Consider the following 26,244-nt stretch of genomic DNA (forward strand, 5'->3'; position numbering starts at 1 on the left):
TTTGTTTCATGGCCTAAACATCCATCCATTCATCATTCTGTCGTCTGTAAGAGCTCGTCCTATTCATGGTGGTGGGGAGTGTTTCCCGAAGGCTACAGGTGCAAGGCAGGAACAACCCAGGACAGGGCGCCGACCCATCACAGGGCGCATCGTCTAAACAGGTGCAACTAATCACAATCCACCATGCCTTCACAAGAGATTATTTCATATCTTTGGCAACATTTTGTTTTAGTCTTTATGAATTTTTACATTTTAAAGCCTTTTCAGTTATAAAAATAGTACAGACTGCAGTCTAACTAGATCTATGCCAAACAGATACAGAATATCGAACCCGAACGGCGAATGTAACACAAAACACTCGGCTCGTAACGGAGAACTCAATGTCTTCAAGGCCAGTGGCAACCAGCTCCAGAGGATGTCCTGATGCGCAGGGGGAGGCTTCTGGGAAGCAGAGAGTCTGCTCCTGCCCACAGTATAAGAAGCGTCACCTTCTGTTTGGGAATTACCCTTCAGAACCTAAAGTAATATCTTTATATAACACATAGTATTTCATACTTATTTAAAGTTTCTACAGACAACTGAAAAGAAACATACAAAAAAATGTTAACACTGAACATACCGCATGATCATTACATATTATAAATATCTCAGAAAGATAACTTTAATGACTCAGAATTATCTGTACTGTGATCTCCAACACTGGGTTGTAGACATGCTTACATACTCTTATTTTTCCACAAAAGTTTGTTGTTTCTTGTGTCCTTCAAATGTCATCTTGCTTTTATTTCAAACTGAAGGATAGTAACAGGAGTCACATGTCCAACTCTCTTATCCTGCCTGCTGTCTGAAAGAGATAAAACATGCTAACTCACAGATCATTATCTTCCTATAAACTTCATGATGTGACAGATCATTTCTATATTCTGCTACTCTTTACCACTGTGCATCTGTCTTTTAAGCCTGTAAATCCTAGGGCTTTGGGTGGTGGGGTAGGCAGGTTGTCTGGGCCACCATCTTTTTGGCATATAACGTTCACTTTAAACCGACAAAGAAACAAACAGAGAAACAAACGATCAAACAGAACAAAAGTCCCTCGGCCTGATCTGATGGGAATGCGGCCTGTCAGGCTTGGGTGCAGCGTGTGTGACCTTTACCCTCAGACTGGCACCCATATGAGAAGCTGCACACGAGTCATGCTTCTGGGAAAGGATGTCCACATAAAGGAAACCACACAAAAGATCCACTGTGGTTGTCCATTAAAGGATCCGTCAGATTTCTGAACCAAGTGTGAGGCCGGATGTGTGCCTGTTTTTTCAGATGGACTTAGTGTGGAACGAGGTGCACACCTAGGTGTATTTCAGCTCGCTGGGCCAGATGTGTGCCCAGGTGTACATAAAGGTGTCCCTCGAGAGGTTGTGACAGGCTCCGGTCACTGCTGTGAAAGGAGGAAACCTACGCCATTTCATGTCCAAGACAACCAAAGGTACTTTTAACAAATGAACGAAAAGAAATTGGTTTTCCCTTCCCGCAATAAAATCATTCTGGCTCCCAGAACTATAAATACTTGCAAAATATTCATACTTGTCAAAATCTTGCTGTAGCTGTGTGAACAAACCGCAAATGAAGAGTCAGTGAATAAAAACAGTAGTGATATCTAGCAAGTGTCCTTTGTGTGTCTTTTTTTTCGTTCGGTCTCATTTAGCAAATTTGAAGAGATGAAAAGGTGATGTCATAATCTGCATGTTTATATATATTTATATATATAAATATGTATAAATAAATGTAATTTTGTCTCTTTCTTTGCTGACTTCACTCAAGCCCCATTTTCAACCGATGGTGTCCAATCACCAGGACGTGCCATCTTAGGGTGGCTGTCTGTGTTCCAAAAACATCCAATAAAAGAGGCCAAAGGCAAAATAAGAGAGACGAAGTCCCTAACACGTAGACCAGCAGAGGGGTTACTTCCATGCCTCACTCTCGCTCACCATCCTCACTGCTCCCTGTAGGACAGAGGATACACAGTCAGGCATGGCCAACAATGCTAATCAAGTATGTGAAAGTTTACAAAAGTATATTAAATCATAGGGATGCTAGCATGTTAAGATTGACCAGACTCGTATCAAATAACAACATTTGTTTAAATTAACACCCTGAAATAGTTATGCAGGTAAATTTTGGTAGCATGACTGGCTTGTCTCATTGTCAATGCGAAGAGTGACATTTGTGTGAAAAGGAGACAGACCTCCTGCAGATTCGATGTCGGAGTCGGATACGTGCGTGATGGAGAAGCGGGAGACCAAGGAAGGGGAGACAGTGAAGCGAGAGAACTGCACTGCTGGCTTGGGCTCCGGAGGAACAGCAGACTGCCTGGGGGCTGATGGCTTCTCTGGGGTGCTTCTTGCAGCCACCACAGAAGAGGCATTGGGCAGCAAAGGGAAGTCATCTTCCCACTCAAAACCTGCACCTACCCCGAGACAGAGACAGATAAGGTTGGAGTATTCATGCAGCCATTTCTCTTTGAGTATCATAAGTATATTTTTGACTGCTATAACACAGTTAAGCCTATAACTGAACCCCCATGGAGGTTTGGGAGCCCCCTGTTGGCCGCCAATATTCACTTGGGTGGTGGGCCAACTTTTTGCATGTTGTGTGTTGTAGCTGTTGCCAATCATAACCAGTCTCCAGTCTTACTCTCTTCTGAGATGTTCCCATCTGAGGAGTCATCAGAGCTGGCATTGATCTTTTCCTGGGGGCGTGGCTCCGTGGCTTCTGAGCCCTGCCCGCAGGACTCCGCTCCGGGGGGGAAGCCATGCTCTGCCAGCTCCCGGGTCGGGCTCTCCTAGACAACACCGAGAAGATATTAGAGCTGTATTCTTCAGAGCATCATAAGCCTTGGTTGAAAAACACATCTCGTATGTGTAAGAAAGTAAAAAGTAGAGTAGGCATACCTGATCGAAAAGGAACACTGTGACATCATCAAAGAAGGAAACAGCCTTCTTCTTGCGGTCAAATTCGTCACTGAAGGCCTCTGTCAGCAGGGTGGGCATCTTGAGGAGGCTGCGGAGGTGGCAAGCATCACTGCAGTCCATCACCACAACAGGCACAGTTGAGGACTCCTCCTCACTCTCCTCACTCTGCTCCTGGACATTGTAGCAGCGCAGCTCCTCATCTGATTCCTCGCTGTCTTCTGAATCAGCTTCCTCCCCATCACCTGGTGAAATCCTGCTCTCAATTGGAGGCAGGGGTGGAGGAGGAGATGAGGGACATTTAGCAATATCCATTAGACCGTCTGACTCTGTGTCTGCAGCCTGGGCTTCCTGATCTTCACTTATGGGTCTGGAACAGATGCTATCTTGCCCCTTTTCCTCCTCCTGGAGATGCCCACACTCTACTGGCTCTGTCTTGTCATCGCTGAACTCTGCGGGTATCTCCGTATTGCTGTCTGTGCTGGCAGAGTCAGAGATGAGGGGTTCTGCCAGGGAGTCCTCAGCACCCCCAGATTCTTTACCTCCATCTCCTGAAGTTGAGGGCTGTTGCTGGACAGATGTCCCTTCAGAAACTGTGGAGGAAGAGGACTCAGAGGATGCTTCCTCCCCAGGGTTTTCAGAATCCAACCCTAAGCCTTCATCTTGGGAAGATTCCTTTGTCAGGCAACCCCCCATTTCAGGTGGAGATGGGGAGAGCATGGAGAACATGGGTTCTGAGGAGGAGCCACATACTTTGGTCTCTGAGAACTCTCGTTGGGGGGAAAGCTTCTTAACATCCACATCAATTTCACTGTGATCCTCTTCATTATTCTTCCAGTCTCCTTCATCTTTTTCTAAATGCAAAGGTTTCAAGCTCTCTTTCTCCATAGGTTTTTTGGGGGACTTGTTACCATCTTCCTTTTGTACCAAGTCATCGGAATCCAGTTTGTCCATAAGGTTGTCTTCCTTATCCTGGGAAAATCGCTCATTTTCTGTATCATAGTCAGAGAAATAGGCAGAATCCCTATATGTGTTTTTCTCACATAGGCTTGTAAGGTCAAGCTCTGTCCTGTTGGTCATTGAAACAAGTGGAATTGCACTGTCATCCATTTCAGCCTGTGAGACCACTTTGGCTTCAGTGACTCCTGGGGCTAGGTTTCCACACAAAGATGTCTTCCCTAGAGACTGGGAAAACCCTTCAGGGTCCCGTGGCTCAAGAGGTTCCTTCATAACAAACTCTGGGGATTCATTGTTCTCAGTGTCATAGCCACTGTCATGGGCTTTAGGTGGGCTGGAGGTATCAAAAGAAGCAGGGCTTAAGGCATCGCATGACTCAGCAGTAGACGGTAAATCAATGGAATCAACAGAATCTGGGGTTTCCGCCGGGTCCTGGGGATTTTTTAAGCCGGCTGGAGCATTTCCCGAATCTGCGCAATCCATTATAAAGTCTACAAAAATTCCCGAGGTAACGTCTGTGATATCTTCATCACTGCAGTCATCGATGTCCACAAGGCTGATGCTGGAGCATCCCCTCTCAACACCGCTGTCCGCAAGCCGACTGCTGTCTGACACTGGGTCTGGCGAGGTGGCCTTCTCTGCCGCAATATGGACGGTCTGAATCTTGAATTTAACACCTGTCAGAGATGACACTTCTTGCTCCACACCCTTTTTCCCCAAAATTTCTCCACCAAGACCGGTTTGGTGCTCTGAGTGCTCCAGAAGAATAGGGGTTCTGTTCATATCTGACATCTGGGATTGTGATAAAACACATTCTCCAGTAAGGGATGTAGGTAAGTTAGACAGACTTTTCGCTTTGTCTGCATGGGGTGGTTCACTTTTCTTATCTCTGATGTAGTTACTGATGCCATAGTTTCTGACAAGTGTACCAGACAGGGGATCGACGGACTGTGGACTATCCACAGTCTGGCAGTACCTGACTGGTGATATTGGATCCTCCCTGCCTTTGTGGCATGGGTATACACAAATATTACACTCCCTGGGATTGATAAGTGAGTGGTGTTTGCTGAGGGTAAGGCAACCCGCATTATTTCTCATAGTCTCTGGGTAGCAGAGAGAATTATTGGATTGGAACATTGACTTCTCTTTGATGTCCATCTGCGGCCACAAATCCTCCACATCGGTAGAAGGCATGGTATAATGGTAATCCACGTAGGTGTCCTGGCTGCACCTCACTGGCCTCCGGGAGAAGTTCAAGCTGTTGTTGTTAGCGGAGTGGTTTGAGACCCAGCTTCTGGCCTCCCTCTCTACAAACAGGTCGTCTTCTTCCAGGTCACTATCCCGTCTGTCCCTGAAAAGGGGGCCCTCTGGACCAATGCTGACAGAGTGGGGCCGGGGCATGGTCTTCCTCAGGGAACCCATCATGTCATAGTAGCACTCACCTGCCATGCAGGGGTCACCATACCCCTGCCTAGGATCACTCAGAGAAGGTGAGATACCGAGTGGATTCTCCAGCTCACCCAATGCCTGACGTAGGCTTCGGGATCCCCAGCTCTCCTCCTGGGGCTCCACGTTGTCCTCCATCAAATAGTGGTCCATCTCCATGGAGGGAGAAGGGTCATAGTAGTATCCACCATCCCTATCCTTGTAGGACACATAGTGTCCTGACTCCCAGGGTTGCATGGGGCTGCACACCTGGCCTAAAAGGGGTTCCATGGTCAGGGAGATCGCTGGACTATTGTCTGAGTCATAGGCGCTTGCTTTGTGAATGTCCGTTGACCAAAAGGAGCTGGGCTGAGCCTCTGAGGGACAATTTATGCAGCCTACTGCCTCACCACTCCCAACCACAAAGCCCCCATCAGCACTGCCTTCAAATCCAGGGCTATAGGGGCATACTGTATAGTTTCTGTCAATGTGGCAGTCCACAGGCTCCTCAATGCGAATGTAATACTCGCTGCTCATTGATGGGCTGTGTGCACTCAGCACAGGAACCACTCCAGGAGTGTGTAGCTGCTTCGAGTCGTAGTAGGATGGTGAGACCCCAAGTGTGAGCCCATCTGCCCCACAGCTGCCAACAGAGGGATAGTAGATGTCCTGGTAGTGAGGATTACCCTGACCTAGGGGCCCGCTGGTGGAGGATGAGCGGTAGGGCAGCTCATGCCGAGCCTGCTCCCACTTGTACTCAAAGTTGAGTCCGTGACGGGTCTCGGTGACTGTCAGGACATCATCACCAGGCTCAGGCTGGTAGCTGTCGCCCATTGAGAATCGTTCAAGCAGTGGGAAGGAGGATGAGGAGCAGGATGGGGGCAGGCCCCCAGCGAGGCCGGCACAATGACTATTGTTGGGCCGCATGGAGTTCCAGCGCTTCTCGAAGTCTTCCTCGGCTTCACTCGCGCCTTTGGCGCACAGGTAGCTGAGCAGCAGGTGTACCTCTTCTGCTGTAGGCCTCTGATCTGGCTGCAACCAGCAGAACTGCATCACCTCATACCTGGGCATGAAGAAACGAGGTCAGGAAAGATGGAGAATTTTTTTTAGAAACACTCTTATGGAAACAATCCAAAACAAAATGTGAATGAATGGGTTTTTGGCCATGTCACTGGTCACTTGGACCAGGCAATATGAACCTCCTAACCCCCAGCTCCCTTGGCGCCCAAACAAGTGGCTGCCCTTTGCGTACAGCATGCTTTACAAATAGCAAGCTAAGGGAGGCGTAAAAATTATTTCCCCATGGGGACAATAAAGTATCAACTAAATAGGTGGCTATCTCCCGTAGCCACACCCATGTATGATTGTGACTGGGCGGCACATGAATTCAAATGTGCAGTGATAGGTCAGGAAACTGATGACTCACCAGCGATCAGAAAGGGGCACCTTCAGCAGCGGCTTGGGCAGCTTTAGCTGCTGCTCCTTCACAGCATAGGTGAGCACCTGCCTGTCCGAGTACTGCCGGTATGGCTGGTTCCCCAGCTCGAACAGCTCCCAGACCGTCACCCCCAGGGACCTGAAACAGGATCAGAGGGACCTCAAGCATTCCAACCCATGGATCAGGCTGTGGAAAGTAGGGAATATGCTACTAAACCATGCTAAACTGTGGTTTCCTATCCTACGGGGGAGCAGAAATGTCATAAAAGCACATGCTGATGCCTGAAAGTGTCATGTTTTTTCTAACCCTAAACTTAGCCTCAGATTCCTAACCATAATTTGACACCTTAGGGTGATACATCAGGTTGTTGGAAAGTAGGAAATATGCTACTAAACCATGCTAAACTGTGGTTTCCTATCATATGGGGGAGCAGGAATATCATAAAAACACATGTGAATGCGTGAAAGTGCCATACATTTCCTAACCCTAACCCTAGACTCCGATTCTTTTTCTAACCGTAAGGCCTGTTTTCTCTCACATGGGCAGAGAATGTGTCTGTTTTTTTTTAGCCTGATTTGTGTTCAGATTAGTGTTAACAGCAGGGGGCACACTGATTAGGTCCTGGCTACAGAAGGGAACTGCTGTTATAATCAGGAATTCATAAAAGCATGTTGGAGTAAGTGTCCTGGAAGCAGGCCTCACACTGCTTACCATATGTTGCCAGGCTTGGTCTGATCTACAACCAGCAGGTTGCCGTGGACCTCGTCGACAAGCTCGGGAGCGATCCAGCGCAGAGGCACCCACAGCTGGTCCGACGTTACGAAGTAGTCTTCCTGCATGGCGGGGTTGGGGAGCATGAGGAAAAACAGGGCTGGGGGTTCAATAAATTTACCCACTGGCTGCTCTTCCTTAAGGAAGCATATTCTGGTATCGAGGACCATGGAAAGCGTACAGGAATCGTAAATGCCACACACCTTGTATTTGTTATGTGAGAGCCCATAATCTCCGATCTTCACGGTGGCTTCGGCAGTTAGCATACAGTTCCTCAGGGCAAGGTCACTGGGAGGGTAGGGTTTAGGCAAAATACAAGAGACACTGTGAGCCTCCACTGGACTCTGGGAGTCCTGACATCCCCTTACATCTATGTTTGCCAATCCGGTCCTCAGGGACCCACAGATAATCCACATTTTTGTCCCTGAGGACCGGCTTAGATAACACTGTCCTACATCTCTACCATAGTTATACCTGGGCAGGACCCCCGCCACTGTCTCACCACCCACAATTCCTTCTATTAACCCTTGTCAGCGTCTCCGGGCAAAGAGGACTCCAACCTCCCCCCCCTCCCCTGCTGTTTAGGGTAGAAGCACGTCCTCCCAGTTTAAACATACCTGGGAACAGACAGTCCTTCTTCACCAGCAACCACCCGTCCTCCTGACTTAAAGAGACCGTCCGGCCCCCACCCACCAGTGCTACACCCATCATTATACACAGCTGATGAGTGGTATGCACACATATAATCACAACACACTCCCACCCACCAGTGCTACACCCATCATTATACACAGTTGATGAGCGGTATGCACACATATAATCACAACACACTCCCACCCACCAGTGCTACACCCATCATTATACACAGTTGATGAGCGGTATGCACACATATAATCACAACACACTCCCACCCACCAGTGCTACACCCATCATTATACACAGCTGATGAGTGGTATGCACACATATAATCACAACACACTCCCACCCACCAGTGCTACACCCATCATTATACACAGCTGATGAGTGGTATGCACACATATAATCACAACACACTCCCACCCACCAGTGCTACACCCATCATTATACACAGCTGATGAGCTGCATGCGCACATATAATCACAACACACTCCCACCCACCAGTGCTACACCCACCATTATACACAGCTGATGAGTGGTATGCGCACATATAATCACAACACACTCCCACCCACCAGTGCTACACCCATAATTATACACAGCCGATGAGCGGTATGCACACATATAATCACAACACACTCCCACCCACCAGTGCTACACCCATCATTATACACAGCTGATGAGCGTTATGCACACATATAATCACAACACACTCCCACCCACCAGTGCTACACCCATCATTATACACAGCTGATAAGTGGTATGCACACTTATAATCACAACACATTCCCACCCACCAGTGCTACACCCATCATTATACACAGCTGATGAGCGGTATGCACACACATAATCACAACACACTCCCACCCACCAGTGCTACACCCATAATTATACACAGCTGATGAGCGGTATGCACACATATAATCACAACACATTCCCACCCACCAGTGCTACACCCATCATTATACACAGCTGATGAGCGGTATGCACACACATAATCACAACACACTCCCACCCACCAGTGCTACACCCATAATTATACACAGCTGATGAGCGGTATGCACACATATAATCACAACACATTCCCACCCACCAGTGCTACACCCATCATTATACACAGCTGATGAGCGGTATGCACACATATAATCACAGCACACTCCCACCCACCAGTGCTACACCCATCATTATACACAGCTGATGAGCGGTATGCACACATATAATCACAACGCACTCCCACCCACCAGTGCTACACCCATCATTATACACAGCGGTATGCACACTTATAATCACAACACACTCCTTCCCCAATAATGTGCGATGGTCCACATCTAGACTCTCGTCAGACACACAAACACCCTGAATCCTGCCCTTGAGGTGCCACAGAACGATTCGCAGCGCGAGCCTGTTCCCTTGTTATCATGTCACTATGGTAACAGGCACCCGTAGCAACCACATTTTTTTTTATCTGCAGATGAGGGGTAACCCCCCTGGCAACAAAATCACTGATGCTGGAGTCTGTGAGGCACACTCAGGCAGCACCAGGATATTGTTGCCAGGAGATACCAGTGGGCAGCCCGCAGATAACTACCTCACCCAATATGACCACGCCCCCACAGCAGTGAAAAGGACATGTCCTATTAAGGGCGAACTAATGGTCACCAGTGTACGAGGCTAATAAATATGGCTTTGGAAGCATTACGCAGTACCAGGTCATATTAAATTCTCAGTAATGCATCATAAAAATATAACGTACTAACAAAATGAAAAAGCCGTACATAGACATGGTCCTACCTATGGATGAAATTGTGTTTGTGGAGATGCAGAAGTCCAGACGTAATCTCACATGCCATCCGCTGGAGCATCAAGGGGTCAGGGGTCATGGAGTCAGCAGCCCGGCAACTGAGGAGGTAGCCTTTCAGGTCACCCTGAGTTCGGGGGAACAGGAAGTAACATGTGACAGGAAGTGACATATGACAGGAAGTGACAACGACTGACCACAGGAAACCAAGAACTTCAGTTTAGCATTCTGGTGCGTTAATTTTTCTTTCGGAACTCGGAAATTCCGAGTTCAGTGACATCACGTCCGACAATATCCTGTTCGAACTACCACATCTCGGAACAAACATGGCTGCCTCCATGAACACGCTGCGTGTGTTGTTGCTTTAATTTTTAGCAGTTTTGGAGTAAGATTATTTTTTAAGAGAGACAAACAAATAAGAAACACAAACTAATCAAACCACATTAAAAGCTTTATAAAATATTTTAGTACATTCATAGCGATATTCTTTTTTCAACAGGCAAACAAACTACAAACAAACCAAATACATTAACAGGTAAAAATCTGATATTGCTGCTAGGATACTGTTTACGGTCATGATACGGTATTCTCTAAATCGAACACGTGCAATTACATTTATAATTATTAACACATTTAACAAAATAAACATTTTTAAAGATTTATAAAATAGAATTACTGTTGAGTGTGTAAGCTGCCATGTTTAAATTACGTCACAGGTGCAACTCAGACAAGAAAATTCTTTCCGACATCAAAGTCATAAAAGAGGCGTGTTTCCGACAGGAAGTGACGTTTTTCGTGACGTTTTCATTCGAGTTCCGACTTGGAGAGAAATAATCGAACGCACCATTATGTCTTCCCCCACCGGAATTATGGGATGGCAGGAGAACACAATACATATATGTCTGTCAGAAGCCTCAGGTCAAATCTCTATGTTGAGATCTTAGCTAAGGATATTGCCTGCTGCAATATGACGATAAATCAGTTTATGGTATGAAACATACTTCTGAAATTCCCCAAAAGGAAATAAATAAATAAATAAAAGTAAATAAAATCTGATTCATTCATATGAAATTGATGATACAACATCTGAACACCAGAGGGCAACCTTATACTTCTTAACTATGGGTTTCCAGGCTTAGAAAAGACCCAGCAGACTTATTACATAATACAGTTGGTGTCATCAATGCACCAGGTACCACACTGAAATCCAGAACTGGATGGGAGAAAACAGGCAGCATTCAGTGGATGTGGGTATCATGTACCGATGCTCACAACAAAATTATCCCTCTATTCCATTGGTCGTTCTATTACTTCCCTTTGGATCAAAGCAGCCAATGATTGACAGCACACTAGAATTTCACCCACTGTCGGTTTGGTTGTTGTAATGACCCAGCTCCTTCACCAGGTGTAAACCAAGGAAGAGATACAGTCATGAAGCACTGAAGTATTTTGTCATGCAATCCCTCATCCTGTACAGCAGATGGTGCTGTTTGTTCTTCTCTGACACATTCAACAACTAAGCTGACGGGCAGCATTGCTGCTGCGGTTACCCCACTATGACGTGCTTACCAGTGGGCAGAACTCCATCACCAGCAGGTAGGGTGTGACCTCGGTGCACTGTGCCAAACACTGCAGGAGAGCTGGGTGCTGCAGGGTGCTGGGGGGTGAAGCGAGGCAGTGTTACCACCCAAAAGTGTCCACCCACACTGTCCTCTGCCCCAGCCCCCCAGCCAGCTGGCATTCCCCCCACTCACAGACACACGCACAAAATAATAATGCAGATCACAGACCTGAAGATGGCAGCACATGTAGGTGGAATGAAGATGTACAGCAAAAAGACAGGAATGTTCCCCAAAATCACTGTTCGTTATTAATCCCAGTTTCTGAACCAGATTTCAAAGGCAAAACAAGAATGTGGCTGGTTTTGTTAAGCTGTGAAATGGGAAGGGAAACGTCTGGCACTCAAATAGGCAACAGATTTTAAAATAGCGGGGCTGAATGATGTCAGCAGATGAGGCAAACGAGCCCTGTACTCCGATGGTGAGGGCAGTGGGTGAGGGGGGGGGGAGTCCAAATGGAAACAGATGGACAGACAAAAACAATGAGGAACGTTTGTCTTGTGGGGGGGGGGGGGGGCTGACCGATAAGGCTGGGCCTCCTCAAGGAACTGCATCTGGTCCTGCACACTGGCGCTCGTCTTTAGTTCCTTCACCACCACTTGCATGGCGCTAAGCCCCGAATTCACCTCCCCCAGCAGAACCTGGGTCGTCCCGGGCGCGGGAGGCAGGTGCCAGACGGACAGGCAAGGGAGCGAGGGAACACAGGGGGAGAGATAGAGAAGGAGACAGTCAGTAAGAGTGCATTCGTCATCACCCATAACACGGGGAGACAGACAAAGGTCAGATCTCACGGAAGCTTCTAGACCTCACCGCTTCAACGAGAAACACTGTCGGTGCACAAGCACGCTCACACCAGCGGCACATTGTCTCAGGATGCGCTCATCTCATCCCGAGTGTCCCGCCCTTTCCACCTACATCCGTACCAATCCCAAAGCACACGTGTCATGGGACAAACTCACCTTTCCAAACCAGCCATGTCCGATTTCCTTCAAGTAGAGCAGGCTGTGACGACCCAGATCAGTGGACTTGAGCAGCTGGACTGGGGGGAGACAGGCACAGACAGTAAGTCAGCCTCAGGCCTGACAGGAAGCAAGGGTGGCAGACATGTAGAAGGGGCTATATTGTGACAAAGAGGACAACGTCTCACATGCTGGCCTTAGACACTCACTGTAAAAACAACATTCATAAGAAAAAATCTTAATCTGAATCTTAATCTGAATTTTAATCTGAATCTTAATCTGAATCAGAATCTTAATCTGAATATATATTTTTTTCAAATTAATGCAAAGACAGGGAAAGTCCACACATTTAGGCTGAAGGAATCAGAGCAATGAGTCTTTGGTATCCGGTCTGCAGAAATGTGGTCCACTTTTTTTTTACATGATCCTTTGCTTAGCCAAGCTATTTTTGCCTACATTTGGTTTTTGAAATGACTAAAACAAGCCCACTCATGGCCCGTTTTCTTGGATCAGCAGAATTATGTCGTTCTGTGGTCCCTGGGAAACCTTTCACCAGAATGGCTCCTTTTCAGCCGCCGTGGAAATGCCGCTGTGACGGACAGACTGCCCCACTGAACATTAACCCAGAGCAGGAGAGGCCTTTTAAAGGATCCCGCATCATGCTGAGACCATGGCAGTGCTGGAAGGTCACAGGGTACACAAAGCCGGCTCTGGATGGACTTCCAAGGCAGGTTACAATTCAGGAAAAAAAACGCAGTTGTTGAAGTGAAAAAGTGAAATTTTTCAACGAACCAAAAAGCAGCTCTGGCTTGTAAAAGCGCGTCGAAAATGATCCAATGAGGGCAGAAAAACTGTAAATCTAATCTTCACTTTGAATTCCTTGATCAGTCCAATCTCTCTTTACACAGACTATACCGTTTATGACATCTGTAGACCATCTGTAATAGAACCTTCTCAAAATCCAAAGAAAGAACTAATAATGTCCAAAGAGCAGAAGCACTATCCCTTTTAAGAGAAGACAAGCTCCTCTTTAAATACCTAAGCATAAGGCCGAGAATTTCCATGCACATTTAATGTGCAGTAATTTAATTCAAAGTTTCTACAATCCTTGGAAAGACAGCTCAATTAAATGGGCATTAAATATTCAGAGATCATATTACGTAACTAGACAGCTCAATAAAATTTAAACTTTTCACCATTACGCATGATTGGATTCGTTTTAAAGTCCAACACAAGTGCACTTCTGGAACTTGGACCCACAGACCTCCAGAGTTAAAACCACAATTTAATCCTACCACTCTGACTGTGGACAAAATTCTGGACTGGCTTCTAAAAGTGAGCATGAAACATGCGTTAAAAAAAAAGAACTCAAGTTAAGGTCACCTTCATGTTTGCCTGACCCAATCTTCATAATGCCGCGAGTGACTGGTCATTCGTCTTCGAGAACTGCGCTGAGACAGAGCAGTCTGTCTGAAGATGGAAGGGTCCTCTTCCAGGAGGACAGGGAGGGTATGCTCCTGCTCGGCATGATCCCAGAACTGCCCTGAGTTTTCATCAGATAACGTCCTTTGGAGATGTTCGGTGCAGATGTCATGTGCAAAGACTCCTTGCCAATCGATTAAATCAGATCAAACGTCGTACCAGTACCAGGTTTGAGATATTCACCGTCTCTCGTTCTTAAACTGATTTTAGACTGGTCACGGGCTGGACCAGGAAGTTATAGAGGTAAGATCCATGGTCAACCGCCGAGATGAGGACCTGAGAGAGACACCCGACAGTCTTCCGGGTCTCATTCTGAAGCACCCCCGAGGGGTGCAGAGGGCAGTACGATGGCATCATCGCGTTCCCTCTCCTCGCATTTTACGAGCGATGGGTTGAACAAACAGAGCTCTGTATTGAGCAATAGGACCTCTATCATGCAGCTATCCACCCCCCATGTATGGATCCTCCATCTCCACCGTAGGCTCCGCCCCTCCTGCCCCTCTCCTGGATTATTCCCATACTCTTACGCCTCTGTGCTCTCCCTGAGGCCAGCCATTCCAGACCTCCTCTCACATCACGGGGAGAATCGAACCCTTTGTCCCTCCGTTTGGCACGGCATGGTACAGGCATTCAGCTGGCACACTAAGCCCTAAGCCCCTTCTCTATCAGCTGAGCTAATACCTCAGCCCCCAGTCCGCCCCCCCAAGCTGGGGTATCTCTGCTCATGTTTGTATCCCTCCCTCTCTGCTACTGTCCCTCCACAATGCACCTCTTATATTACTGTTTCCCATTTTGTCTGGAATTCTCATCAAGTAGTCTTGTTTCCCGCTTGCTGAAACCCCCCCTCCCTTCCCAGAAGGTCTCATGGGTGCATAAAGGTCACCTGACCGAGGTCGCCGTAGAGTAGGTCGGGTAAGGAGATATTTCCCTTGCAGGGAGGGGACAGAAGTAGTGTGGCCAGCATCAGTTAATGCCTCAATATGATTCAGAATTGGATGCGCGTTATTATTAATCTACTATTATTAACATGATAACTACTTATACTAGTAGTAGACATCGGTCATGGTGTATGGAAAGCCGTCTCCGCATGTATCTCATGTCCTGGTATCCATGGTATCAGACGTCAGTTTCCTTCACTAGTTCCAAAATGCTCACTAGTTAAAGAGTTGAAGCTCCTAGTTCCATGAACTAGCTGCACATACATGTTTGACTAGTGAGCAATTTTGTGGAACTAGGAAGATTAAAACATTAACTACTTTGATGAAAAAGTCAACTAATGCAAGTGTTCACAAGTGACGTTTTAGACCTAACTAGTCTACCAGTAAGAGGATGTATGTAACTAGTTGTTAACTAGTAAGGTCAAAAAGACCCCAACTAGTGTAACTAGGGGACAAATTAGACCTGAATAGCTAACTAGCAAACGTGCTGAGCCTCACTAGTTAACGAGTAATTAGAGGCTTTTACCTGTGAACTAATGAGCATTTTTACTTTCAGAAGTTCAACTAGTGAACATTTTGGACCTCACTAGTTGACTACTTTAGTCAAAATGTCTTTCATTAGTGTAACTAGTGGATGTTTTAGACATCACTAGTTAACTAATAAACTTTTTGAGCTTGATTAATTAAAGTCAAAAGAGGCTTCAACTAATTCATTAGAGAGAATTTTGGTCTTCACTAGTTAACTAGTGAGGATTTTGGCTCTCACTGGTTAACTAGTATAGAAAATAGTAGGTTGCTAGTTAATTAGTTGCTGAAAAAGAGTGACTAGTAAAAGTTCTTGTTCAACTACTATACCAAAATGGCAAACTAGTGCAATGAAATGTCCAACTATAGCTGACAAAGACTGAACAAGTGGAGGAGACTGTAATCCGATATCATGCATCATAGGATGGTCAATGAACCTTTTCTTTAGTCCATCCCAACACAGGGAGCTTTAACAGTCTCTGCCAAATGTCGGTGAAATGCTTAGCTTCCCTCTAATGGTGATACTGCCCATGTCTTTTCCGGCCGACGACTATGAAGGGAGAAGGAGATCAAACTCACATCTGGCTCACATCAGCCCAGATGTAGCGAGTGCACAGCTGGACCCAGCTGCCTCAGAATGGAAAGCAGTGACCCTGATCTGAGGCGTCCGGGAGGGTTTCAGGAATAAAACAAACCACCCCCAAAACAGGCAGTTTCACCCTCCCTCGCTCTGCTCCTGACTTACACCACGAGTAGCCCAGTTATGGCCAGGCCAATCCTTGCCTCTATTCACATATCAGCCTCTAGGGGGCGAGGTGGAGACAACGAGACTGACACCCCACAGACCAGGGCTGAGTCACACTGCCGACCTCTAAACTGCGGAAGGCAGCCTGGCCCCAACGACAGTTACCACGGCAACGATGCACGCATAAAGAACTCAGGTGTTGCATCTGGGTGGCTCAGCCACCAGTAGATGGGGGTGCCATGTGCTGAAGGACAACAGAGGCATTGTCTCCACCAGGGACTCCGCGGGGGTGGGAGACGGGCAGGCGGGCAGAGACGTACCAAGAGCTCAGACACTGCCATCCACAAACAACATCAACACCTCATCCATTGAGGAAAAAGCATTTTCACATGTAAATTCTTACAGGAAAACTAAACTTCCAGTACTGAATGACAAAAATCATCCCTCGAAGCTGTCACCTGGGGGGGGTGGGGGGCAACCAAGAAAATCACAGGGATCAGCAGGCTGCAGGACTGATTCAACCACCAGACCATTGTGCCTAAATCTGGTCCATGGACCCATTCACACTGCCCTCCATTTTCACATCACATCCATACACACATTCATACTCACAGTCATACTCACATCCATACTCACATTCATACTCACATTCATACTCACAATCATACTCACATCCATACTCATATGGCTGTCGCCATCATTGTGTAACTGCCACAGCATCCAAGTAATAGTAATTACTGTATTACTGTTTGTAGTTATTTTCTTTTTAGCACACTATATTTATTACTATTATGTTTGTGTATTTTCCAGTATTTGCACTATTTTGTGGGGCGGCATGGTGGTGCAGTGGTTAGCACTGTTGCCTCACACCTCTGGGACCCGGGTTTGAGTCTCCGCCTGGGTCACATGTGTGTGGAGTTTGCATGTTCTCCATGTCGTTGTGGGGTTTCCTCCGGGTACTCCGGTTTCCCCCCACAGTCCAAAAACATGCTGAGGCTAATTGGACTTGCTAAAATTGCCCGTAGGTGTGTGAGTGAGCCCTGCGATGGGCTGGCCCCCCATCCTGGGTTGTTCCCTGCCTCGTGCCCATAGCTTCCGAGATCGGCTCCGGACCCCCCGCGACCCAGTAGGATAAGAGGTTTGGAAAGTGGATGGATGGATGGATGCACTATTTTGCCTGCTGTAGTGGAACTTTGCAAACACGATTTTCACTCACTTGTACTATACCAAGCGTCAAGTGACATGACTTAAAAAAGTAAAAGTCATTTGATTTGATTTAAACGTTTGACTCTGGGTGTCAGCATCTGGGGGGAAATAAAGACATGGCAGCCGGTGGATCACCTGGACACTCCCGCAAACACACACGGGGGGGGGGGGGGGGCTAACGACAATGACTGTGCTGCCAAATCCAGCAGCTCTGCCTCAAAGGCCAGAGCGCAACAGCAAAGCTCATTTGCTGAAAGGTCGGGACGGCTGCCAAAGAACCGCGAAGCCTCTCAGATGCCAGGGAACTCCGCATCCCGCAGGGATAAGAACAATTCCGGAGCGTCAGGGGTAGGACGGAGAGCAGGGTTTTTCCAGACTTCCTGCTGGTGACGGTGGGGTTTCCGCGGAAGGAAACCTGATAAGGTGATCGACGTGGAAACTGCCTTTTTCTCAGCTCTGATCCGTCGCTGTTGTTTCGGCTGTTTTCTTGTGACATGAAAGGACCTGGGAGCCAAGGCCATACGGCACGTCCTGTCTCTCTAACGTCACGCCACAAACACTTGGAAGGATGGAGAGCCGCTCTAGGAAGAGAGTCCGTCTGCGCCAGTCAACCAGGTGCAGTTCAAAGGCCTCAGAGGACTACAGCGGACAGAGAGGGTATGAGATGGTACTGGTGGTGCAGGGCTTCACAGACAGGGTACTCTCACATCACTGGAGCAGGAAAAGCAATCACATGACATCATGACACCTACGTTCCATTCTCGATCACTCATTGTGGCCATTCGCGGCAAAACCGAGTTCTGTGAATGAGGACATTTGAGTAAGACGAGACAAACGGACATCACTGCAGATGCCTGCCTGGCAAGGACATGCGCGAGATTTGTGCCATTATTGGTTGCCACAGCTTTCCTACCTGATCTGCCTGGTTGCTTGGAGACAGGAAGCGAGACCTCTGTCAGGGGCAGGATGTAGACCTCCGGGCTGGTCTGCGAGGCCGGGGAGGCCAGGGTGGAGAGGTCGGCTTGGTACTCCTCACCCTCTGCATTTTCAAACTCCTGTAGGGGGCGTAAATGGGGGCAGCAGGGGGTCAGCCAGTTAACTCTCACAGAGTTTGTCACCAGCTGATAATCTCTGCAATGATTAGACTTCTTAAGCAGCGACAGATTTAACTCTCACAGGAAAAACACAAACTGACACATGAAAAAAGGAAGACAGCCACATTCACTGCTCACACAGATACAAGAGCAGCGGTCATGCACAGATGAGTGACCAGCAGAACCACCTGTCACCTGCTAATAACTGATTTGACGAGCCAACTGAAAATGAACAGGTCTAATATTAAAAGGTTCACTTCAACATTATTTAAAGATCTGCTGGATTAAACACGAGAGTCCAGTAAAACTGCTCTACACACGTTAGTTTCTGCTGCTCTTAATCTTTGGGAGGGTGCAGAACCAGTGCTGGCATAAGAAATTCATCTTCTAGAGCCCTGGTACATGGCTACTAGGCAAGCAGTGGTTGCCCTGGAAACAACATCAACAGAGTGAGAGAATATCGGCACCGAGACGCAGTATTAACATTGAGACAGAAATAATAGAGTACCAGCACCGAGAGTCTCTATCAATGCCGAGAAATAGGATAATAGGACTAATGGACAGAGCAACAACACTGAGAGGCTGTTTCAGTACTGAGAGACAGAGTAACAGGAGTGAAAGACAGAATAACAGCACTGAGAGGCTGTTTCAGTACTGAGAGTAACAGGAGTGACAGACAGAATAACAGCACTGAGAGGCTGTTTCAGTACTGAGAGACAGAGTAACAGGAGTGACAGACAGAATAACAGCACTGAGAGGCTGTTTCAGTACTGAGAGTAACAGGAGTGACAGACAGAATAACAGCACTGAGAGGCTGTTTCAGTACTGAGAGTAACAGGAGTGACAGACAGAATAACAGTACTGAGAGGCTATATGTACAGAGAGACAGAGTAAGAGGTGAAATAGAATAATAGCAGTATGTTTATCAATGCCGAGAAATATAGTAACAGGTATAATACAATAACTGCACTGAAAGTAACTGTATCAAGACTGAGAGTAGAGAAACATGATTAATATTCAGAGTAACAGTAATGAAAGTGGTTGTATCAATACTGAGAGTGGAGTAACAGGAGTAATAAACAGAGTAACAGCACTGAGAGTGGCTGTATCAATACTGAGGGCGGAGTAACAGAAGTAATACATAGAGTAACAACATTGAGAGGCTGTATCAATATATACATTAGAAAGAAAACATTAGTTAAGCCACCAAGGGTGGTTGTGCTTGAACAGCATTTCATCCATGCATCAGGCCTCAGCTATAGCACATCATGTTTATCTTCCTGAGGATCACGCAGGAGTTGGCTTGCGGGTGTCTGCTCTACAGCTGCTTTAAGTGGGCATCATTTGTCATTCACTGTGTGCTTTATAGTCCACTTAAATTTTTAAACTGTTTATGGAAAACAGAGACAACATAAAGCACCGACAATGAGACATTAACTTGACAGAAATGACCAGGCACTGCAGAGGAGGGGTGTGAGTCCAGAGAAACAGCAGCAGAGGAGAGATGTGACGAGAAACAGCAGCTGAGGAGAGATGTGATGAGAAACAGCATCAGAGGAGAGATGTGACGAGAAACAGCATCAGAGGAGAGATGTGAGACGAGAAACAGCAGCAGAGGAGAGATGTGACGAGAAACAGCAGAAGAAGAGAGATGTGACGAGAAACAGCATCAGAGGAGAGATGTGAGACGAGAAACAGCAGCAGAGGAGAGATGTGACGAGAAACAGCAGAAGAAGAGAGATGTGATGAGAAACAGCATCAGAGGAGAGATGTGAGACGAGATACAGCAGCAGAGGAGAGATGTGAGATGAGAAACAGCAGCAGAGGAGAGATGTGAGACGAGAAACAGCAGCAGAGGAGAGATGTGAGACGAGAAACAGCAGAAGAGGAGAGATGTGAAACGAAAAACAGCAGCAGAGATGTGAAACGAGAAACAGCTGCAGAGGAGAGATGTGACCAGAAACAGCATCAGAGGAGAGATGTGAGATGAGAAACAGCAGCAGAGGAAAGATGTGAGCCGAGAAACAGCAGCTAAGGAAAGATGTTAGACGAGAAACAGCAGCAGCGGAGAGATGTGAGACGAGAAACAGCAGCAGAGGAGAGATGTGAGACGAGAAACAGCAGCAGAGATGTGAGACGAGAAACAGCAGCAGAGGAGAGATGTGAGACGAGAAACAGCAGCAGAGGAGAGATGTGAAACGAAAAACAGCAGCAGAGATGTGAAACAAGAAACAGCAGCAGAGAGGCGTCACTCATGGCAAGGAATGCATGACCTGAAACAGGTGTTTGGAAGTTAATAGCACTTTAATATATAATATATTGCCTTTACCTCCTACAACAGAGCTGGGCTCTGAGAAAAGGAAGTATCCCCCTGCACTGCCTCCCCCACCATGCTGCCTTTAAATGCTTAAACCCCATGCATCCGGTGTCTTGAGAAGGTTCCTTACAGGCCAAGACCTTCACACGGCCTCTCAGTGACATGTGTTTTCACTCAGCCGACAGCAGACAACACACCACAGAACACACATTATAATGCCTTGTCCCTACGGCTAATCACACAAACAGCCATATAGCACAAATACTTCCCCACAACAGGAACTGTTCCTATAGGTCATTATACAAACAGCCATAGCATTCATCTTCAAAGGACACAGCTGTCCCTACAGCCTGCCCCACAAACAACCATCGAGTTCATCTTCAAAGAACACAGCTGTCCCTGTAGCCCACCACACAAACAATCAGGTTCAAACATATTTCCGCAGTGCATTTATTAATATTGAAAATTTAAACCACAAAGAATCCTCAAAACTATGTATTTAAAAAGCAATAACCATAGACCATGAACTGATACACATATAAAACACAAGAAATGACAAACCTTCAAAGATTCCTGTCCTGTAGGTTACTGGCCTACAGACTGATGCCTTTCAGATTACTGTCCTACAGACTGATGCCTGCATATTACTGTACTGTAGACTAATGGCCTGCAGATTACTGTCCTGTAGATTGATACCCTGTAGATTACTGTCCTGTATTTGATGCCCTGCAGATAATTGTCCTGTAGACTAATTCCTTGAAGATTACTATCCTGCAGACAGGTGCCCTGCAAATTACTGACCTGTAAATGGATGCCCTCTAAATTATTGTCCTGTAGATGGATAGCCTCTAAATTATTGTCCTGTAGATGGATGGCCTCTAAATTATTTTCGTATTGATTGATTCCCTGCAGATTACTGTCCTGTAGACTGATGCCCTGCAGATTACAGTCCTGTAGACTGACATCCTACAGATTATTGTCCTACAGACTTATGCCCTGGAGATTACTGTTTTACAGACTGATGCCCTGGAGATTATTGTCCTGTAGACTGATGTCCTGCTGATTACAGTCCTGTAGACTGACGTCCTACAGATTATTGTCCTACAGACTGATACCATGGAGATTATTGTCCTATAGACTGATGCACTGCAGATTACAGTTGTGTACACTGAATCACTGAGGATTACCGTTTTGAAAATATCTTTGGATTTCTGGATTGTCAACTGCCAACCTTGCTAAAAAATATTTTAGTTGGCAGAAAATGCTTCTTTGCTCTCTGTCTTACAGATAAGCTGCCAGTCAACTTTGCACTAAGACTGCCATCTGCCCGAAGACACTTTCAGAGAGACCTCAATGGTATGTGTAGTACAGACAGCGTCTTCTACACACACAGGCAAACATACAACCTTTTCTACACACAGTATCTTCTACATATACAAGCAAACACACAGCGTCTTCTACACACACCCTTTGTTTTCTACCTGCACGCGGACATACAGGCAATCACAACACTGCAGAGACTTATACCAAACACATAATAAAGCACTGCCAGGTATACAGCTGTAAATTAACTAAATGATTCCCTTACCTGATGATACTGCCTGGCATTTCCTCTGGCCACCACTGCAGTACCCAGAACATCCGATCCCATCCACTTAATCCCCCCCTCCCCATCCGGAGGTGCCACCCTAAGCTCTCCCCCAGTCCCCAAGCCACCCACCCCCCATTCAGCCTACAGAGGCTGGCTTGTGGATGCTGGGATATCTGGGGCAGTCTTGTGTAATGGGACAGCGCCGGCAGCGAGTCCTTGCACTGGGGAACATCTTGAGTACACTGGGAGGTTTCCAGTTTGCAGTTCAAACTGAATGAGACAGACAGGAAGAGTGGGGGGAGGGGCGGAAGGGTTTCCTCTATGAGGCTTAGTTCTTGGGTCTAAATGACCAGATGAGGAAAGAGAGAGATGGGGGAGGGCCAGAAAAATGCATGGCAGTACTGACGAGGAGGAAGAGAGATGGTGGAGGATCAGAAAAATGCATGGCAGTATTGACGAGGAGGAAGAGAGATGGTGGAGGATCAGGAAAATGCATGGCAGTACTGACGAGGAGGAAGAGAGATGGTGGAGGATCAGAAAAATGCATGGCAGTACTGACAAGGAAAGAGAGAGATGGTGGAGGGTCATAAAAATGCATGGCAGTATTGACGAGGAGGGAGAGAGATGGGGGAGGGCCAGAAAAATGCATGGCAGTACTGACGAGGAAAGAGAGAGATGGGGGAGGGCCAGAAAAATGCATGGCAGTACTGACTAAGGAAAGAGAGAGATGGTGGAGGGTCAGAAAACTGCACGGCAGTACTGACGAGGAAAGAGAGAGCTGGGGGAGGGTCAGAAAAATGCATGGCAGTATTGATAGGGAAAGAGTGAGATGGGGGAGGGCCAGACAAATGCATGGCAGTACTGACAAAGAAAGAGAGAGCTGGGGGAGGGCCAGACAAATGCACGGCAGTACTGACAAAGAAAGAGAGAGCTGGGGGAGGGCCAGACAAATGCATGGCAATACTGACGAGGAAAGAGAGAGATGGGGGAGGGCCAGAAAAATCCATGGCAGTATTGATGAAGAAAGAGAGAGACGGGGGAGGGCCAGACAAATGCAAGGCAGTACTGAAGAGGAAAGAGAGAGCTGGGGGAGGGTCAGAAAAATGCACGGCAGTACTGACAGGGAAAGAGTGAGATGGGGGAGGGCCAGAAAAATGCAAGGCAGTACTGACGAGGAAAGAGAGAGATGGGGGAGGGCCAGAAAAATGCACGGCAGTACTGAAGAGGAAAAAGAGAGATGGGGGAGGGCCAGAAAAATGCACGGCAGTACTGACGAGGAAAAAGAGAGATGGGGGAGGGCCAGAAAAATGCACGGCAGTACTGACGAGGAAAAAGAGAGATGGGGGAGGGCCAGAAAAATGCACGGCAGTACTGACGAGGAAAAAGAGAGATGGGGGAGGGCCAGACAAATGCACAGCAGTACTGACGAGAAAAGAGAGAGATGGGGGAGGGCCAGAAAAATGCACGGCAGTATTGATGAGGAGAGAGAGAGATGGGGGAGGGCCAGACAAATGCATGGCAGTACTGACAAGGAAAGAGAGAGATGGGGGAGGGCCAGACAAATGCATGGCAGTACTGACAAGGAAAGAGAGAGATGGGGGAGGGCCAGAAAAATGCACGGCAGTACTGATGAGGAGAGAGAGAGATGGGGGAGGGCCAGAAAAATGCACGGCAGTACTGACGAGGAAAAAGAGAGATGGGGGAGGGCCAGACAAATGCACAGCAGTACTGACGAGAAAAGAGAGAGATGGGGGAGGGCCAGACAAATGCACGGCAGTATTGATGAGGAGAGAGAGAGATGGGGGAGGGCCAGACAAATGCATGGCAGTACTGACAAGGAAAGAGAGAGATGGGGGAGGGCCAGACAAATGCATGGCAGTACTGATGAGGAGATGAGAATTGCGAGGGATTGTTTCTCACATTCCAGGCTGATGACATCACACATCCTCTCATTCTCCTCTCAGGTCTCCGTGGCTCAGGAGCATGGGGGTCATGTCGCTTCACCCAGGGCGCACACACCGTTTCACCCTCCACTCCCCCCGCTTGTATTTGCTTTTTTCTGAACCCTCCTCGTAAGACCCCTCAGGCCCAGAACCACAGTCATTATTCTCTGACTGAGCTACCCGAATACAGACCAGCAGGTGGTCCAGACTGAGGCTGGGGAGCAGCTAGACATGTCCAGGCACGCATACATGTATATATAATACACACAAGTACATGATCACATGTCTATAAACACATATACATTAGATTCTTAAGTACTGCAGTTACATCAGTTTGAGAGAGTGAGGCAGAGAGAGACTGCACCTGCCTTCCGTTAGCGAAGTTTAAAAATAAAATTGAGGGACCGGCGAAACACGACATAAAAACAAGCAGCATCCTCAGCTTGCCCACCCCTTCCCATCCAGAACAGGTGCACCCGGTAATTAATTTCCACCCTACGGAGTCACGCCATTAAACAATTAAACAACTGAACACAATGCCGTACATAAAAAGGTACTACTCTAGATTAAAGTTATAATGGACTCCTGAAACTGTACAGGCTTTTTACACAGGCAAAAAAAGAAAAATATATGGCACGAACTAATCAAATTAACAAAAGCGCTCATTAAAGCAGCAAGTTGCATACCTGTATATCGAAAGCATTTCAGAAGTATTTTACATGGATATTAGGTCACTGGAATATATGTACTGTATAAATCCTATTGACATAAAGAGCAGTTTGGGGAAGGTTTGCCAAATAAGCCTTTGTACACGAAACTGTGCGCACATTTTGCGTTAAAATACCTGTTTACTGGTAGTAATTTTTCCAAACAAGTTTATTACAACTACTGTTTCTTGACGAATAAAAGACTTCGGTTCGGGTCTAAGTAAGCTTTTCTGTATGTACAGTTAATTCACATTTATTTATTTAGCAGAGCTAACGCTCCTCTTACGGCGAGACTGCAGATAGCGAAGAATACCTTTAAATTATTATACATCGATTCCTACCGCTTGGCAGGAAACTAAATTAACTCCGGCTATAGTTCCGCTTTTTAATTATTTTTAAATTATGTGCTATCAAGCCCCGGTCCCCATTTTGTTCGTCAGAAAGTGGAAAAACAAGGATATGGGCGACAAGTACTGCATACACAAGCGCACAAAACGGGGCATAGAGAGAGAGGAGGCTCGCTTTTTCAAAAGGTCGCGGCATCCATCGTAAATAAACCAGCCGGTTACATCTAAACAACCGTGACAGTCCAAGCTTCCAGAAACGCGGTTTCAGACCCTGCATGGGGAAAACCAGAATCCTTTCCGTCCTTCGCGGATACCACAGCTCTCATTGCAAAGTCATTTCAGCGTACGGGTCAAAAGCATTACATACACATACACATTCAGAATTATATTTATTAAAATTACTTCTGTCTATCTGAAAGAAACACTTAATTAATTTTCATATCCATTTATAACAAATCAGCTTAACTGCAGAAGAAAATTCTCTGTACGTGTCCTTTTTCCGTGCGTGTTTACTTATTACTAAAATAATTTAGAACGAAATACAATAATTGAAGCATATACGGCGCTCACAGAAAGTCTTGCGACGCTCGCGTAATTCTGTAACAATGCTGCGAATTTATTGATTTTACAACGATGTTTCGGGTATCTGCATGTATTTTCAAGACAGACATTTTCTTTTATTTAGGGTCATAATTTTTTTGACTGACTCATTCAGTTGCCATTTTGCTATTAAATGCAATTGCAGCCACTGGCTCCTAAAGTGATACTAAACACACGTTC

At 46.7% G+C, this 26,244-nt stretch overlaps 1 protein-coding gene across 6 annotated transcripts in view; it reads right to left on the bottom strand.

The window, feature by feature from the left end:
• Positions 1-211: 211 nt before the first annotated feature.
• aatkb (apoptosis-associated tyrosine kinase b) overlaps positions 212-26,244 on the bottom strand; it is a 43,397-nt gene continuing 17,364 nt past the window's right edge. For 2 of the 6 annotated variants that reach the window (XM_049015849.1, XM_049015847.1), the window contains exons 3-13: positions 18,379-18,520; positions 12,570-12,649; positions 12,133-12,251; positions 11,561-11,648; positions 9,985-10,118; positions 7,761-7,845; positions 7,498-7,619; positions 6,775-6,924; positions 2,949-6,411; positions 2,692-2,839; positions 212-2,464 (exon numbers count right to left, since the gene is read on the bottom strand). In XM_049015849.1, coding sequence (XP_048871806.1) covers positions 2,160-2,464; positions 2,692-2,839; positions 2,949-6,411; positions 6,775-6,924; positions 7,498-7,619; positions 7,761-7,845; positions 9,985-10,118; positions 11,561-11,648; positions 12,133-12,251; positions 12,570-12,649; positions 18,379-18,520 — 4,836 coding nt within the window. In that variant the 3' untranslated portion in view covers positions 212-2,159. Of the gene's footprint in view, positions 2,465-2,691; positions 2,840-2,948; positions 6,412-6,774; positions 6,925-7,497; positions 7,620-7,760; positions 7,846-8,174; positions 9,671-9,984; positions 10,119-11,560; positions 11,649-12,132; positions 12,252-12,569; positions 12,650-13,952; positions 14,381-18,378; positions 18,521-22,464; positions 22,639-26,244 lie in introns of those variants that run through there. The other 4 variants (XM_049015848.1, XM_049015850.1, XM_049015851.1 and 1 more) reach the window with 4 other exon arrangements.

Source organism: Brienomyrus brachyistius, chromosome 5 (genome assembly GCF_023856365.1).
Source record: "Brienomyrus brachyistius isolate T26 chromosome 5, BBRACH_0.4, whole genome shotgun sequence".
NCBI lineage: Eukaryota > Metazoa > Chordata > Actinopteri > Osteoglossiformes > Mormyridae > Brienomyrus > Brienomyrus brachyistius.